At 52.3% G+C, this 16946-nt stretch overlaps 3 protein-coding genes across 6 annotated transcripts; 1 reads left to right on the top strand and 2 right to left on the bottom strand.

Moving 5' to 3' along the window:
- Window positions 1-218: 218 nt before the first annotated feature.
- On the bottom strand, window positions 219-4534 carry LOC122378947 (WD repeat-containing protein 13-like). The gene is made up of 5 exons (XM_043360670.1): window positions 4221-4534; window positions 2419-3254; window positions 1898-2076; window positions 1375-1499; window positions 219-1075 (listed from the first exon to the last, which is right to left on the bottom strand). The coding sequence occupies exons 1-5, from the start codon at window positions 4294-4296 to the stop codon at window positions 876-878; spliced, it is 1416 nt and encodes a 471-aa protein (XP_043216605.1). The 5' UTR covers window positions 4297-4534; the 3' UTR covers window positions 219-875.
- Window positions 4535-4654: 120 nt separating this feature from the next.
- Window positions 4655-6666, top strand: LOC122378941 (diphosphomevalonate decarboxylase-like). The gene has a single exon (XM_043360658.1). The coding sequence runs from the start codon at window positions 4870-4872 to the stop codon at window positions 5977-5979; it is 1110 nt and encodes a 369-aa protein (XP_043216593.1). The 5' UTR covers window positions 4655-4869; the 3' UTR covers window positions 5980-6666.
- Window positions 6667-7163: 497 nt separating this feature from the next.
- On the bottom strand, window positions 7164-16931 carry LOC122378929. Of its 4 annotated transcripts, none has more exons than XM_043360645.1 (5): window positions 16868-16931; window positions 10672-11250; window positions 9671-9894; window positions 9208-9402; window positions 7164-8882 (listed from the first exon to the last, which is right to left on the bottom strand). In XM_043360645.1, exons 2-5 carry the CDS (start codon window positions 11244-11246, stop codon window positions 7486-7488), a joined length of 2391 nt encoding a protein of 796 aa, XP_043216580.1. In that variant the 5' UTR covers window positions 11247-11250; window positions 16868-16931; the 3' UTR covers window positions 7164-7485. The 4 variants fall into 4 exon arrangements, with proteins under 4 accessions (XP_043216580.1, XP_043216550.1, XP_043216560.1 ...); XM_043360615.1 differs by lacking the exon at window positions 16868-16931 and adding an exon at window positions 16463-16567; XM_043360625.1 differs by lacking the exon at window positions 16868-16931 and adding an exon at window positions 15448-15499.
- Between the last annotated feature and the right edge of the window lie 15 nt (window positions 16932-16946).

The raw sequence follows: 16946 nt of genomic DNA, 5'->3' as shown, positions 1-16946 counted from the left end.
GGGGCCCAACAAGTGGGAAGATGGGGCCTCCAACAGGTGGGATTATGGGGGGGGGCCTCCTGGTTTCTAATGGCCCCTCCCTTGGAGATTTTCTGGATCCGCCCCTGCCTAACGGCGACTCTAAATGTTTTGAAAATAAGGATAGGCCCGAAGCCGGGCTGCCGGTTTTCATCCACCAGCTCAAAAACAGGTGACGTGGCACACAAAGATTGCTAGCGTGCATAAAATATTCGTATATTTTGTAACGGCGCGTAAAGCTCCATATACATCTGCGATAAAGATTCGTCATATCACATTGCATTGCAAATAACCGTCACACAAAATAATTTCACGCACCGCCGCGCGTCACGTTGACAAATCCATCGCCTGGCTGCCCGGCGCCGTTCAATGGGTAAGACGGTTTCTCTGCGCAATAGCACTGCAGAGAACACTCCCCACGCACACAGACGCACAAACACAGCAGTACAATAACCCCGGGCAATCGGCCCGTCCACACACACAGACTACGGGTACAGCTGCCAGCGGCCAGTTCAGGAATGTTTATATTTAAATGTCTTTAATATGCACTATGCAGCTATGGAGCATCCATGGCACCATTAGCCGACTCCTCGGGGCTTACCTCATGGGGCCGCGGTCGTCTCTGAACGTTCCCGCCCCTACATTCATTTCACCCCCACTTGCTTCTCCGTCAGTACCTACGCAGCTCAAGTCCGCAGCTCCGGTACGCTCATCTTCTTCCTCTTCTTCCACCCAGCTTACCGCCCCTCCCTCACGCCTACTCCCATTGATGAAGTGCCCTATATTCTGTCCCATCCTGTCCCTTAATTATAGGTGCGTCCGTAATCCCGTTCTCCCCATGTTCCTTCAATGTTCCCTCACGCCGACTCAGTGGTCGAGAGCTGTCGTTTCCATACGATAACGATACCGCTGGCGTCCCCGGTGGCCAGCAGGGACTCGTCCCGGTTAAAACTCACGTCCAGCACAGCGGCGGAGTGGCCCTGCAGTTTGTTGACGCACGGTTTGAGGTCACGCTCGACGTCAAATAGGTACACCGTGCAGTCCTCGCTGCCAGACACTGAAAGGAAAGGGGGACGGGTCAGGTCACACGGTCACACTGGTGTACGAATCAGGGACGGATTCATTCCTCGTGTCAGATACGACGATAGATCAGAAGTGGGCTCTTGCCAGACTGAAGCGGGGCAAGTGTGTTTGGTTTTGTTTGGCATTGAATTCAAATCGTAACATCCTCACGTCGTCATTACATCGCGTGATCGCTGAAAAAAAAAATCATTGAAATGTCAACTAAGCTTCTGAAAACAAATTACAAAAGGGTGTAGAATGAATATCGGATGGTCTCATGTCCGTTCATCTTACCGACACAGGCGCCCTGGCGGAACGACATGATGGGGCAGAAGGACGACTTGATGACGTGTTCGGCCGAGCTGTGGCGCACGGAGAAGCGGCGTTTCAGCTGGAGACCGCCCTCCTGGTCCACCACTCTGCGTCAGAAGCGGGCGGGTTCACACGTCAGAAACACTGCCGTGGCACGTCACCGCACGGCGCAGTCACTGGTGGACAGGCACGCTATGGACCAGCCCTGGACCAATCCTACCACCGATTGCAATTCTAGCTGTTATGTCAGCTGCGTATTCAAGAGTTTTCCAGCTGTGTAACTGGTCAGAGGCTGCAGCTTAACATCCCTCACAAAGCCGTCGGAACGTCTTAGCTTATTCAGAAAGTCGGAACGACAAACACCTGATCGTGCAAGTCATCGATGAAATCTAGTAATGTGAATCGCTTAACGCACACACGGATCGCTTCCCCCTAAAAATAACTTTCGGGGACAAAACCTATCAAGCAGACACTCTAACAACGCCGTCCAGTGCCCATTACCCACCGAAAGAGCAGGAGCGAGTTACAGGCGGCGTTCACGAGCAGCGACATATCGGCCGCCTCCCGACTGGCCCAGGAGCGTGCAGAGATACAGGTGACGGGTACCCCGTCTGACACGGTAACCCGGCGACACTTGACCAGACGACCTGACGCCTGGTCACACTGGAACGATACCACCATGCCCTGTGGAGAGGACGGGGTCGGGTCAGCATACACTGTGGTTTGGGACAAATTATGAATGAACAACCGCGGTAGGGACACTCAACTGAGGACAATGCGAACTGCGGTGTAAGGGACAGACTAAACTGTATTCACCAGAGTATTTGGGGGGAGGAGGAGGAGGTCTGCAAACAACTTCATCAACTTTCTACTGTCAGTCTTCTTCCACGATGCCGCTGATTTGTAAACTTACCATGTCTTACAAGCTGATTCTCTTTTATTTAATTTACTTTTACTTAGTCAGTTTCTGAAAGTATGATTCAAAGACTCCCTGAAGGGGAAGGGTCGCGTCGGTCGCCTCCTCACCTTCTGACAGCCGGCCCAAATGAGCGCTCCGGTGGGCGGGGCGGCCAGTGCGGTCACCGCGGACGCCAGCTGGCTGCTGCCTCCCGCCGGGAACCTGCCCGACGACACGTTCACCGCCTGCACCAGGCCGTGCCGGTTCCCCAGCAGCACCAGGTTGTTGTTCTCCGGGTGGAACACCACGCAGGAGAGCGGCGAGCCGTGCGGATCGGCCACGGCGCGCAGGCAGTGACCGCTGCCCGGCTGCCAGAGGCGCGCTGTGCCGTCCCGCGCGCACGTCACCAGCAGTTCGTTGGAGGTGGACCAGGCCAGAGCGGTGACGCCGTCAGTGTGACCCGAGAGGAGGTGACGGACGCGCGGCTCCCCCTCTAGCTCACAGACAGACACCCGGCCGTCCAGAGAGCCGAGAGCTAGCAGCCAGAGCTCATCGTGTGCGAACTGCACACAGGTCACCGGACCCGTATGCTGGTCAAACACGTGCAGGAACCCGGCGAAGGCGTAATTCTCTCCGAGCGACCCGCCGCCGACGATGGCCTGCGAGGCGGTGGCTCGGGCGGAGGGTACCAGGGTGCCCCCTCCGCCGGGGGTGGCCGGGGATTCCCCGCCGCGCCGCGCCACTCCGACGTCCGAGTGGTGCCGGCTGTGACTCTGGCGGCTGTGGCTCTGCGTGCTGGCGCTGTGTGAACGGACCGATACCTGGTCGGCCGGCACGCCGTAGCGCCGGCTCAGCAGCGCCGCCCGCTGGCGCAGGTACTGGCGGCGCAGCGCCGGGTCGGCGCCCGCCTCCTCCCGCACACCCTCCCGCAGCAGCTGGCTCCGGCGGCGGATGTACAGCGTCCCTGCCGCAGGGAGAACGGGCAATGAGCAATGCAAGACCGCATCAGCGCAACCAGATAACAGAGCTCAGAGGTACAGTCTCACTTTGATCTACACCATCCACAAACTTTGAGGGGATACTTTAATGGACATGAGTAAATCAATTGTCACAAATAGAAAAAATAAAATATAAAGAAACTTACTTTGACCAAATCTTTCCCACCTCAATCAAAAGCCATAGCACTAGGTAAATGGTAACTACATCAAAAACATCACATGGTAATATCAGTGATGTAGGCACCCGTGTGAGTGTTCAAAGTTCAAGCAGTATTGATTGATGACATTTTATGTTGACAGATCAAACATCAGCCTCTCATAGTTGCTGTGCTGACACTGGCAGATCTATAGGGGATATAGCAAGAGCCCCTCACACAGCAACCAGAATTGATAAAAGTTGCGCCCTTTTATGTTTGTATTTTTCATTCTTTCAACAGCAGGTTGGTATTTTCATTGCAAGGAAAAACCTTAGCATTTTAATAAGAAAATGCCAGTTGTTAACCACAGTGCCATGCAAAAACAACTTGAAATTGCAGTTATCAAATTTGGGACAATGTTTGGAATAATTTGACAAGTGCACCCCTGTCCCCCATAGCCTCCAAGACTACATTTATGGGTGCACCAATGAGAGTTCCTTTCAAATCCCAAGTTCTGGAATAGACCTCAACCTGTGCAGCAGGAACTGTAAAGATATGTGAAGCATAAGTTCCACCCTCGGAAATCTGCCAAAACAACTAATATTTCATCAATAAATAACTGTTGGTGCCTTTATCATTACATCAATAAGCGAAGTATGAAGGCATTAAATAAGGCACCAATGCCACCTATCCTGTAAGCCAAATAACTTCAATAATAATCAAATACTGGTGGCTCACCAAACCGCCCTGCTGTGGACTTATCATTATCATGACATCAATATGAATCTGACTTACTGAATCCTGGGTCAGCCGGAACCCTATGGGCATTGAACCTTGCATCTAGTGCAAGAATTTGCTGCCACACCGTCATAACTCATAACCTTCGGCGCGAATCAACGTGTTATTGCAATTAAAATATCACCAAACGCTCATATCTCAGATGACGGTGACTGTGTGACCTTGAACTTTGTTGTTGATGCTGGCTGTTCCAAGAGCTTTAAAAACCAGTTTGCACCGTAATCGTGATACAAAATAATTTTGTTTTGCTTTACAACTTTTCGCATATTTTTATCAACTATCATTTTTTGCCTCCTCGAATATTTCTCATTGATAGTTTTCCATCTATTTGCCCAGATTGGCTCTGATGGCTAGAACGTCTTCAAATACGACGCTTGTGCGACAAACTAATGCTGACATGTCACGCCAGAAACTGTTTATTGGCTCATTTCATTTCTTCCGGTGAGGTCGCGCGGAGAGGGGGTGTTCTGTCCCTCGTGAACTCGACCGGTGTTGGCCGTGATTCAAAATTCACCTGTCAGCTATTAGGACCTAAATAGCTAAGCAAGCGGATCCATTCGTCGCTGGGTCCGACTGCGGCAGGGCGAAGACTCAGGAAGGCCTAGTCCAAGTCGCTGCAGTTGGAGTTGTGTGGTGAAGCCTCATCATGAAATCGGTGACTTGTTCGGGTCCGGTAAATATCGCGGTGATTAAATATTGGGGCAAGAAGGATGAAAAGCTGATAACTCCATTGAACGACTCGATTAGTGTAACGCTAAGCCAGGACGAGCTACGTGCCAAGACCACCGTGACACTGAGCGAGACCTACGCGGAGGATAAAATTTGGCTGAATGGCATTGAGGAGCCCATCAGCAACCCGCGTCTGCAGGCCTGCCTGCGTGAGATCCGTGCTCGCGCGCAGACTCAGCACGGCTCGATCCCGGCCGGCTGCGTGCAGATCGTCTCCGAGAACAACTTTCCGACTGCCGCCGGGCTGGCGTCGTCGGCCGCCGGATATGCGTGCCTCGTGTTCGCCCTGTCGCGTCTGTATGACGTGAGCGGTGATATCAGCGCGGTGGCACGTCAAGGCTCCGGCTCTGCCTGTCGCAGTGTGCTGGGCGGCTTTGTGCGCTGGCGAGCCGGTGAGCGGCCTGACGGCACTGACTCCTTGGCCGAGCAGGTCGCGCCGGCCAGTCACTGGCCGGATCTGCACTGCCTCATTCTGATCGCCTGTCATGACCGTAAGAAGGTGGCCAGCACATCCGGTATGAGCCGCACCGCGGAGACCTCCGAGCTGATGCGCGCGCGTCTGGAGGGACTTCCAGCTCGCCTGACTGCCATCACTACCGCAATCGAGCAGCGCGACTTCCCGGCATTCGCCGAGCTGACGATGCGAGACAGTAACCAGCTTCACGCCGTCTGCCAGGACACCTACCCACCGATCCGATACATGACCGACGTCTCACACGCCGTCGTCGAGACGGTGCACACCTACAACCGACTCCTCGGCGGCATGCGCGCCTGCTACACGTTTGACGCCGGCCCGAACGCGTGCATCTACCTCCCGGCGGCCGAAGTGGGGCCGTTCCTGGCGGCGGTGGCTCGCGTGTTTCCGCCGCCGGACCCGGCCTGCTGGGTGACGGGCCGGTCTGTCGAGCTGCCCCAGCTGCCGGAGGAGCTGGCTGCTGAGCTGCAGCCCCGTATTCCCGGCGGGGTGCAGGGAGTCATCCACACAGCGGTCGGTGACGGGCCCAGGCTGTTGGAGCAGACAGAGTGACGCGCTAACGGCGGCGGGAGGGAGGAGAGAGGGCCGGGCGAACGGATGTCCGGTACGGCCGGTCGGCTGCACCGCGGCACACGGCTGGGCGGCAGACAGCGGGCGACCCGGCAAGCAGACACCGAGTTGCCAGCCTCGTCGTCGCAACTTTAAGATCAAACAATTTTTGAAAGTTGTATCGGACTGAGCCCGGCATCGTTCCCAGCTGTAGAACAAACCGTGACAAATAGCTGCAGCTTTGTTTGACCTTTACCCGAACCTAGCTTGGCGCTCCCGTCAGGTAAACAGTGTACGGTGTATTGTCAGCCAACTGTCCCGCTGTGCGCTTTGTTACGTTTTCTAAGAGGCTATTTTTGCGCGACCGCAATCGATTTATATCGTTGTTTTTACGTTTTTCGCTCGTGCCGAACCTATGGCGTTAGCTGTGTCGTTAATCGTTACGCCCTAATGAGTATCGTTGTTACGCGGAGTATTATTGAGGTCCCGGGCTGGGCGGACCTCGGGTGTGAACACCGACTCACTTGCCGGGTATTGTTGCATGACATGGCGGTCCGATGTACGCGGACGATTGGTGGTGGCTGACTCATGCGCGCTTTCCTTGCCACACGAACAAAGCTTCCTATCGTGCTGACTGTTGATTTTTAAATAGACAGTTCCAGTTCGTGTAATAAATAAACTGAACGCTCACACTGGTATTACATCACGCGAAGGCACTCCGATTGACAGCGGTTGCTCGCCACTGACCACATTTCTATTAGTGCCATTGGATCGGCTACCACCGCGCTGGGTAACGATACAGCCTCCCGTTACACATGATACCGCAAATGACCTGAAGACAGACGCGTCCGAGCCACACAAACGATTAGTTATCAGTGTTCAGAGCGAACCGGCTGGCCAAATTTGCTCGATCACAAGTAAGGCACGCGTTGATCACAACCGATAGTAAGTAGGAGCTACGTATGGAAAGACTCGGACAAAACGTGTCCTGCAAACCACCGTCCCATCCTCGTGACTAGAAGGAAATCATCTACGGACTAGTCTGATCGGACTCTAGAGGTAAATTAGTAGAAACACGATAGAATATCAAATAACACAATTGGATAAAAAAAACTTAGAACGGTTAACAAACAAGTTATCGACGGGCGTACATCGCTTCAGCGTTTCGCGATTCGGTTCGAACTCGCCCCCACAATCAACAAAGACACGCTATCCTCAACGCCAATATTCCTCTTGCCGCATATTATATCCTTGTTAGCAAAATAATGGGAAGGATTGGCTGCACAGATCGCAGATCTAATGTCTCTAAGCTAAAGCTCATTATCACAACCCGGGTTATCCACAATCACGGGAGCAAAACCGGTGTAATCTCTGTTGCTCACCACCAGTAGGCGTAGGCGGTGGTCGGACGATTCTGCTTGATATTCAGGCAGCTCTATATAGAGTCGTAGGTTTGAGCGGGGACAGCACGGTGTCACCAAAAACCGAAGCTCTCGCTCTCAGGCAGCGTTACACACCGGGTGTCACCCAGACCAGCTCCAGTGCCAGGTTGAGACTGCGCACCTGCCTTCTCAGCTCGATAAACCCGGCTCGGTCGAGTCCCTGCAGACTGCTCAGACGACCGAGCCTGCACAGAGCGGACTGTGAGTCGAACATGAGCGGCAGCAGTGGCTGCACGGTCAGCGCGGCGCTGCAGTTTATCCATAGCTCCTCCAGCTGGTGCAGTCGGTTGGCAGCCAGCAGCTGGTTAAAACCGGTGTCATCCAGATACCGCAGCTCGCCGTCTAGTTTGAGTCGGCGCAGCCCGTCCGCGTGAGCTAGCACGAAGAGAAGTCGCCGGCCTGTGACGAAGCCGCCGAGAGTGAGTTCGCGGAGCTGCGTGTGCCGCCGGTGCAGCTCACCGAACTGTAGCTCGTCGTCGCCCCGCTCGGCCGGCAGACGCACTGAGTAATCCCCGGTGAATGAGTAGCGCTCCAGGCGCGGACACCAGCGTGCCACTGCGTTCTCCAGCGCGGCGGTGGCCGTGTAGTCATCACAGACATGCAGCGCGAGCTCAGTCAGCTGGCCACCCAACTGACGAAGTACCTCAGACATCACCGAAAACCGGGGCGCGTCGAAACTGTTGATCTCGAGCCGCGTCACGTGCTTTAGGTGCGCTAGACCGGCCAAATCAGGGGATCTTCCCATGTCTTGAAACACAAAATCCAGCTTCAGCAGGCTGACCACCGGACAAAGTCGTGACAGTGCTACTTCCTCCGTCTTTGGGTTGAACAGCCAGAAGTTTTCAATACGCAGACGGCGCGGTGAGCCGCAGCCAGACCCAGAGCCGGAGCGAGACAGGGGTAGCGGGGACACATGGCGGCCGGAGGCCGACGCCGCGCTGCCGTCGGCACCGATAGATGATTCTCGGGAAGGAACGGGGTTGGCTGCGGCCCCCGATTCTGGTCGCTGTTGACCCGCGTCTTCTGGTCCATCTGCCGGGGCGCTGTCTTGTCCGTCAGGTGGGACACTAGCATCGTCATCCGCTGCGCTTGCAACTGAGGCGCTGTCTTGACCGTTTACTGTATCAGCACTTGGGGCGTTATCTTGGTCGTTCGCTGCGCCGACAGTTGGGGCTCTTTCTTGGCTGTTGGCTGCACCATCCCTAGGAGCACCACCACGGCTCCCCTCCGCTCCACCCTCTGGAGCCCTGCCGCGACCGCGGGACGCCGGTAGCGCCATTTCACCGGTGACACTGGGCAGCTGGGCACTATGAGCGCGACCCTCCGGACTGAGGAACTCCCAGATGTAGCTCAGCATGGCCTCTCGGGAGTCGAACAGGAACGGGCCCGAGTTGCAGTTGAACGGGCAGTGCTCGAACCAGGTGAGGGACGGCAGGGAGCAGAGAATCTGCCACGAGCCGGCACCTGGCGGGGAGAAAGACAGGTAGGTCAGCTCACTACCGTGACTGATTCAATTGATCGCAAAAAAAAATCCTAAAGCAATGCTGATGCTGCAATATAACTTAGCAATGAAAACATACAGTTAGATTTGAACTTATCCCATTACATTTAGCTATATTGTTTTGTTCTACGCTATACCTAAGCAGTAAGCATATCGGGACCGGAGTCTCATGACAGTCTCGTCATATTATAGGTAAGGATCGATCATTTATGTCAAGATGCAAGTGTGATATGGGCGCTGCCACCACTGTCAAATAAGATAGGGTCGGCTCCGTAATGGAGGTATCACCTGTGATGGAAGTTCCACTGATGTTGAGTCGCCGCAGCAGAAGGCAGCGCCGGATCTGGGCTACCTCGCGGTCGGTCACCTTCTCCGAGTCCTTGAGACTGAGCTCCTGTAGCTGCGGACACTTTTCGTCGAGTCCGACTAGCATCTCCGGAAGGCAGATGTACTCGAGGCGCAGGGTGGTGAGCTGAGGTAGACCTGGGCGACAAGGGGATATTGGGAGATGAGTGGACCATGGACGGTGTCGGCGCCGCACTGGTCGCGTAAAGACGAATGTCGACATATGTATAAGAACACGGCGAATCAGGACGGCTATTCGGTCCTTGTCTGTCATGGATAGCCACACAGAGAAACTGCTCGTAACTGATAACCGGATCTCGGAATGTGATCACGTCGAGATACTGAACGGTAATGGTACACTGCGACAAAAATACAACCCAAAGGGGCGCTACTTGTACTGCCTCACCTGACAGCAGGTCGGGCAGCAGGCTCAGCTCGGGTATTTTCCAGAAGTTGAGCCGCCCGATGGCCAGTGTCTGCAGACGCGGCATGTGCGCCAGACAGCGGAACACGTGCGCCACGGCAGCGCGGTCACACAGCATCCGGCACTGGTCCAGACTGAGGTGTCGGATGTGGTCCCCGAGCAGCCAGCACGTGACGGCCACCATCGCGGGCCGGCGGCTCTTGTACCTGACAAACACGGCAGGCAGGTAGGACAGCGGTGGAAGAGACGCGATATAGGCAGGGGCTTTGAACAAGGTAGGCACTAGGCATGTGTTCGGTCTTACGTTAAATTGAATGCTGTTGAATTCGGGACTTTCTAGAAACAATGGGAGGGCTAATAAAACCTGAAGTGGTAATATATCTGATCAGTGGCTTCCAAAGTTTTAATATGCCAATTGCGAGCGCAGGGCTACTTCAATTAAAGGGACTATCCCAGCTTCTAAAATGTTGTTAAAACCAGTTAAATTGTGCCCGACTTTATAGATTGGATGACCAGGAACACGGTTCTGGCATTTATTTTTCATTAAACATCTTAGGCTTCCCATATTCCAAACACAAACTTTCAAATATGTGACGTCACAGCCCAAAATTACCTCCTTCCCCAGGCCACATTACTGTCATAAAGCTGATTCTTTTTACTCTGTAGGCACCACAACAAAGTTCAGACCAAGTTTTAAGCGATTTTTCAACGAACAAACCCATTTAAATCAGAATGACTAAACGAGGTGACGTCACACTAACGGTCGCTCCATGTTGAAGATAGGGCCTTGTACAAGGCCCATTTTCAAATGAAGGGAACGAATTTCTTCAACACCAAGAGGCCGCGGGGGTTGCAACCTAGATAGATAGTGGTTTCTGAACCTCGCCGCAAACTTGGCTATCTCAACTCAAACCCCATGTTAAAGGTGGGATAGTCCCTTTAAACAACAGCATTAAACATACATTTTGAATGTTCATACTCACTTAGGGTCATAAAAATGTTTGTTGATCTGAGTGAGTGTTCTGTGCACCAGCTGCTCGAAGAAGCACGGAGGCACGTTGTAAATGAGATAAGATCGAGCCTCTTTCTGCTGCTCCTGAAAACTGTCTGCCTTCCTTAGACTGTGTCCTGATGTATTTTGCTCATCTGCCACACTTTGCTTCAGACTCGTTCCTGGGTCCACAGCTGCTGCATTGGCCTTCTCATGTGTATCCTCAGGACCAGCTGTCGCCACTTCATTTTCACTTGCAGTAGTTTCACTTGATCTATTTTCTGACTTCATTTCCTCAGTTTCAGCGGCATCCTCCAGCAATTTCACAGCGTCCTCAGTGTCCTCTGATGGTACAGCTTGGTCGGCCTCATTCTGCACTGTTTGCTGGCCAGCCTTCTGACTAATCGCTGTGGTGCTGGTCCCACATCCAGCAGTGACACTGCTCTCCTGCTGGGGTGCCTGCTCAGCCAGTATCTTGGGAGAGCTGATGGCCAGCTCGGAGAGCAGCCGACAGAACTGCTGCAGGCAGACATCCTGCAGCGTTGGCACGCCCAGACATGAAGGCATTGCTCTGAGGGAAAGGAAAACATTGATATAAGTTTCTGTTGCTTTGACAAGCTCTTATCTACATTTCTTGGATGAACTTTGGACAGCACACGCAGCTCCACAGGCTATTTCCTGTGAATTGAACAAGTCATGGTTCCCTTGTGCCAGGCCCTGCAAGAATATGACAAGCTGACACCTCAGGTGACATTGCAAATCTGGTGGGTAATCCATTATGCTGTATCACCCAAAATATACAGCAGATTAGGAGAGACTGGCAAATAGAATTGGATGTCAATATTTCAATAAGACTCACGGCAGAAAACTACTCGCATTCAGGGCATACTGGCCCCAGGGCAGTATTCTATCCCCACTTCTTAATACAGGTGCACCTTGTCACTACATTGCAAAGGCTTGACAGATGACACATTGACCAGAAACATCCAGACCACCATTAAGCCCATCTAGCAGATGGCACATGTAACATCATAGGCAAGCAGTCATGAGCGCTGTTCGGCGGCCGGCTAGCGCGCTAGCCCGCGCACACATACGTGCACGTTGCCCCGGCAACGGGCTATTGACCAATGAGAAGCGCGCTACGGGGGGCACAGGTATATGAAAAATCGCAGTGACGTTGCACTTTCCTGGCTTCTCATTGGTCAATAGCCCGTTGCCGGGGCAACCAGCACGTATGTGAGCGCCGGCAAGAGTACTAGCCGGCCGCCGAACAGCGCTATGGGCGTAGGAACGGCTGGAACATTGTGGGTGCATGGGGCAGAAATCCAGCCATGACCGGTGAGGCGGGGGGGGGGGGGGGGGGGGGTAGGGAGCGACAGCCGAGCGAAGGCTCATTACGAGCTTTGAGGGTGTACCATGTCGAAAAGGTAGGGGAGAGTGGGGAAAGATGCCCAGGGTTTTACTATGTCATATATTATTCGAAAATGACGATCGGAAAGCAAAAACTTGGAGTTTCAACGGAAGCCGACATCATTTTTCTCCAAAAATATCACTCTTTCGTGCCTGAAATATGATAGCTCTTTTTGCTATTAAGCATTTTCCTGAAGAAGTGAAAGGGGGCATCTTACCCCACATGGTGGGAAAGACGCCCCCTGGCGTTGGGGAAGATGCCCCCTGCACTATAAGTGACATAAATGGGCACGTGAATCGCCTGAACGAATCAGTAGTCCCTTCGAGCCTGCAGTAGACACCAAACGTCATCGTAAGGGCCCTCAAAAGAAGTCGTAAGGGGCTTCAGAGGTCATCGTTAGGGCCATCATAGTCCAGCGCGGCCAAACAAGCCTCCATGGTGGCGTTCGGAGACCACTGTGGGGCCCTTATAGATCTTCATGATGCTTGAGGGCCCTCGAGCCCATCGTGGGGACCTCAAATGCCAGCGCGGCCCGTGAAGCCAACGTGGGAGCCCTCAAAGGATGTCGTGAGGGGCCCTGGAGCCAATAATAGGGCCCACAGAGGCCGTCGTGAGGGCTCTCAGAGTCAGATGCCGCCCAAAAAGTCGCTGTGTGTGCCGAGAGACCGGCATGGGGAGCACCCGACCGTACTGGACTCTCAATAGTCCCAGATCGGCTTTTGTCTCTCATCACAAGTATGTAATAAATGATTTGACGGACTGCTTGAAGGACAACCTACGGATTTAGGGGGGCGTCTTTCCCCATCAGGACAGGGGGCATCTTACCCCGAGGTACCGAAGTAACATTAAATCAGTACAATTTGATAGCCATAAAACTACACCCTGAAACAAACTGTTTGGGGCACAGTATACGCATGCTAATGTATTACGACTATAGCAAGGGACGCAAAAACTATCTACTTTCTTTGATATTTACAATGTTTTGACACCAAAATATTTTTTGAAAGCAGCAAATAAAAAACAAGCAATCACCAGTCAGCCGTTGCCCAACTGAGCTTCGCAAATTTTTGTGCAGTTAACAAGGCAGGCTTCCGCTTTACACTAAGAGCATAAATTTCCAGGTTCGATTCTTTGTTTCGCCGCTAGAGGGGGTGGGGCGTCTTTCCCACCCTGGGCATCTTACCCCACTCTCCCCTACTGAAGTCTGAAAGTGCATTTGGAAGCATTAACCCTCGCGTGGGGGGGGGGGGTGGTCGGATGGACCTCCCATGTTTTTTCGCAAATAATTCGCGCAAACAGCGGCCGATCGCGAAGAAATTTTAAGTGCCCTCGAGAGTTGATCAGTTTTACACCTACTCTGAAAATTTCATGACCCTAACCCAAAAGACCTTTGACCTGTGACCTGATTCTCGAGACCATGTTCGGCCGGAATCCGATTTGGCGTATGTCAGCTCACATTATCTGCGCGTTTCCAGTCTTTTTGTGATTGTAGACGTCCAAACATGTGAAATGATGTTCGTCCCATGCATCACGGAGGGTGTGAAGGTCACCTGAAGTTCAGGTCAGGTCATTGACTTTTGATGACCTCGGTTCACTTTTTCGAGTTTTACATGTTTCTAGGGTAGTTTTTCGGGCTGATTTCGAATTTAGCACCCATTTGAACATTTACGAAGTAGTTTTAGTGCCTTCGTAACATGCTACGACGCCGTCAGTGGTAGTTGACAATTGACATCTACTCTGGATAGCCGGTACTGGTAGGACGCCTAATGGTTGACCTGACCTGACCTGACCCGACAGCTGGCCTAAATGCATGAAGACATCATCTGTGATCAAAACTAACATGATATTCGTGATCAGCACCCCGAAAAACCCGACAACAGCTTCACTTTACGCATTTCTAGCAGGTCCCGATTTTCCCGACTTTTGGAACATTTACCTGACCTGGAAGGTCACCTAATGACCTAGAACCTTAAAATTGGGTATCATCGGCTTCCTCTAGCCACGGGCAACACCCTCGTTTTTTTTTTGCGAAGCTCTAGCTCGATCAGGTGCCGAACGGCAGGGGGTCCGATCGACCCCCTCCCCTACCCTCCCCCTACACATAAGAAGCTGGAAAGCGCCGCACACATGCGATGCGAGGGTTAAGATTGTCAAAATTGACTACCGCAAAAAGTAAAAGCGGCCAACTTAGCCATTTTCGAAGATATCGGGCTAAACATTTTGATAGTGGGTCATCAGTATGTGTTCAATCACATGCTCCATTTCCTTTTTTTTCTTCAGCACAAATGTAAGTAATGACCATCACAGTGTCATTCCTAGTCATCAATCCTACATATGTCTACTGTTGATCCTTCTATGTACCATCCTACCGGACATGAGCACCAAATAGACCAAGTCTAACCTAGCTCATCAACCTTAACCTTAACCTTAACCTTAGCAAATGTTTCGAAAGATGAATAGTGGGCAACATATCCTGAATTTGCCGTGCTGCATGGGAAGTAGTGTTGATGAGAAAAGGGGTTTTTGGTTCAGATTATTGTGGGTGCAGAATACATTGTCTGCACCCACTGGAGAATTATTGTGGGTGCAGCTGCACCCACTGCACCCATGGTTCCTACGCTTATGCGTAGGTAGGTACCTAAGTGTCTGTACTTATATTTGTAGTGCAAAGCCTTGGCCCTTGAAACACACAAAAGCCTCGACTGGAAAAAATGCACGCTTTCGTCGAGAACTCGAGCGTAGTTGGGCGTTTGCGCCGAAAATTTTTGGCGTACTTCGGCGTAAATCGACGGCTTGCGCCGAAATTTTCGGCGTACTTCGGCGTAAATCGCGAAAAAAACCGTCAGAGGGGTGGCACCAACCCCCCCCCCCCTCGGCCTGCGAGGATTTAATGTCTTCTGGAGTTAAACATCTTAAATATCACTTATCTTGTCTCGTGTTCGTCTTAGGGTATTTAAGTCATGTTCAGACAAAAGCTACTTTAAAAAAAGACAAAAGATCTCAGTCATGAGCCTTACTTATATTATATGACCTATAGGACCAATGCCATGATACCCAAGGGCTGTTCAAAGGCACTGTGATCTGCTGAATGCGGTGAGTGCGGCAGGCATGGGGTAGGGGGTGGGTAGTCAGTATGACGTCACACGCTGCGGGCTGTGTGCGGTGTTGGAAGACTGGCGTAGGGGCGCAGTGGGCACTGGGCAGAGCTTGGAGCCTGTGTATGGTCCTACTGCACACAGGGCCCGTGAACAGCCCTCTGGAGTTGCGGTCAATTTTTGAAGTCTGAGACACTCGGAGTCACCAAAAAGTCCATTGACTGACTTATGACTCCACAACCCTTGCCCTGGCCCCTCTTACCAAGCAAGCACTTTAGCAAACGGGCGAGAACTGCGAATTTTCTTGGAATTTCCTTTAGGACGCGTGTATATCACACCACGGTGAGATTTACATAATGCATCGCACTGTAGTGTAAACCTCACCCGGGTGTGATTTACACAATACACTACTCCTGTGTATATCACACCACGCGGAGTGTGATTTACACAGTGGGCCGGCAATGCGTAAATCACACCGGGGTGTGATATACACAATGTGCTCCTAGTGTGTAAATCACACCCGGGTGTCAGACCACGCAGCACCTGGGTGTGATTTACACAGTAGGCCCGGCAAATGCGTAAATCACACCGTGGTGTGATATACACAATGTGCTCCTAGTGTGTAAATCACACCTGGGTGTCAAACCACGCAGCACCTGGGTGTGATTTACACAGTAGGCCTAGCCAATGTGTAAATCTCACCAGGGTGTGATATACACTGTGTGCTCGGTAGTGGGTAAATCACACCTGGGTGTCAAACCACGCAGCACCTGGGTGAGATTTACACAGTAGGCACGGTAACAAGACACTTAACCAAACCTTAGACCTGACCTGACCTAACCTAACCTAACCTAACCTAACCTAACCTAACCTAACCTAACCTAACCTAACCTAACCTGACCTACTGATTTTTGCCTACCCGTGGATGAGGAAGAAGGTACTCGCATGAAGAGATTGCAAGCAATGGTAAGTCAAATATTTTTAGGTTAAGTGGTTGTGCATCAGGCTTCAGGCCTTCGGCCTGAAGCCAGATACACAACCACTTAACCTAAAAATATTTGACTTACCATTGCCTGTAATCTCTCCTAAGGCATTGCCTTCGGCACTGCACCGCTTCGCCACGAGCATTCAGACGTCGCTTTCCATATTGTATTGGTGCTTTTAAACTTGTCGGTCGGCAGCGAACCCACCGCTACCAAGGAAAAGCGAAAATGCGGGAAAAAGCGCCCGCACCGACGGGACTCGAACCCGCAACATTCGTATCATCGTGCAAGCACCTTCACCACTAGGCCAGGCGATCTGCTGATTCCGTGAGAGAGGACGCCCGGAATCCCGCCGGAATATTCGTAGTGCTTAGTCTGATCTGACCAATGGGCGAGCAGAGTCACTGCTCTGACCAATGGACGTTCAGCGTTGCTATGACGTCACATCGCGGTGAGATATACACACAGCTGCCCTCTCTGTGTATTCCTCACCCGGGTGTGATTTACACTACGTAGTAGATTTTGTGTATATCACACCGGGGTGGGTGTGATTTACACAAATGGCCGGTATTGTGTAAATCTCACCGTGGTGTGATATACACGGTCCCTTTCCTTTATGACTCAGGGTCCTCAGAGTGTGGTTATGAGTCATTTGATGATTTTTTTTTCAAATAAGCATTTTTTTTCAGTGGCCGCAACATTTTCCCCGCGTTCGATGTCTCTCGGACGACAAAGATCCTCCGCCGTCCGGCCAATCCCGTCCAAGGTCAGCGGGGGC

Source organism: Amphibalanus amphitrite, unplaced genomic scaffold (genome assembly GCF_019059575.1).
Source record: "Amphibalanus amphitrite isolate SeventyFive unplaced genomic scaffold, NRLGWU_Aamphi_draft 000007F_arrow, whole genome shotgun sequence".
NCBI lineage: Eukaryota > Metazoa > Arthropoda > Thecostraca > Balanomorpha > Balanidae > Amphibalanus > Amphibalanus amphitrite.
This window is presented reverse-complemented; position numbering and strand designations above follow the sequence as displayed.

Coding starts and splice junctions, on each gene's coding strand:
- LOC122378947 (XM_043360670.1), bottom strand. CDS start 4,296: ATGACGGTGTGGCAGCAAATTCTTGCACTAGATGCAAGGTTCAATGCC. Junction 3,255..4,220: donor TCCGGCTGACCCAGGATTCA/GTAAGTCAGATT, acceptor TCCCTGCGGCAG/GGACGCTGTACATCCGCCGC. Junction 1,500..1,897: donor AACTCGCTCCTGCTCTTTCG/GTGGGTAATGGG, acceptor CTTCTGACGCAG/AGTGGTGGACCAGGAGGGCG.
- LOC122378941 (XM_043360658.1), top strand. CDS start 4,870: ATGAAATCGGTGACTTGTTCGGGTCCGGTAAATATCGCGGTGATTAAA.
- LOC122378929 (XM_043360645.1), bottom strand. CDS start 11,246: ATGCCTTCATGTCTGGGCGTGCCAACGCTGCAGGATGTCTGCCTGCAG. Junction 9,403..9,670: donor GCTGCCCGACCTGCTGTCAG/GTGAGGCAGTAC, acceptor CTTGTCGCCCAG/GTCTACCTCAGCTCACCACC. Junction 8,883..9,207: donor CAGTGGAACTTCCATCACAG/GTGATACCTCCA, acceptor TCTCCCCGCCAG/GTGCCGGCTCGTGGCAGATT.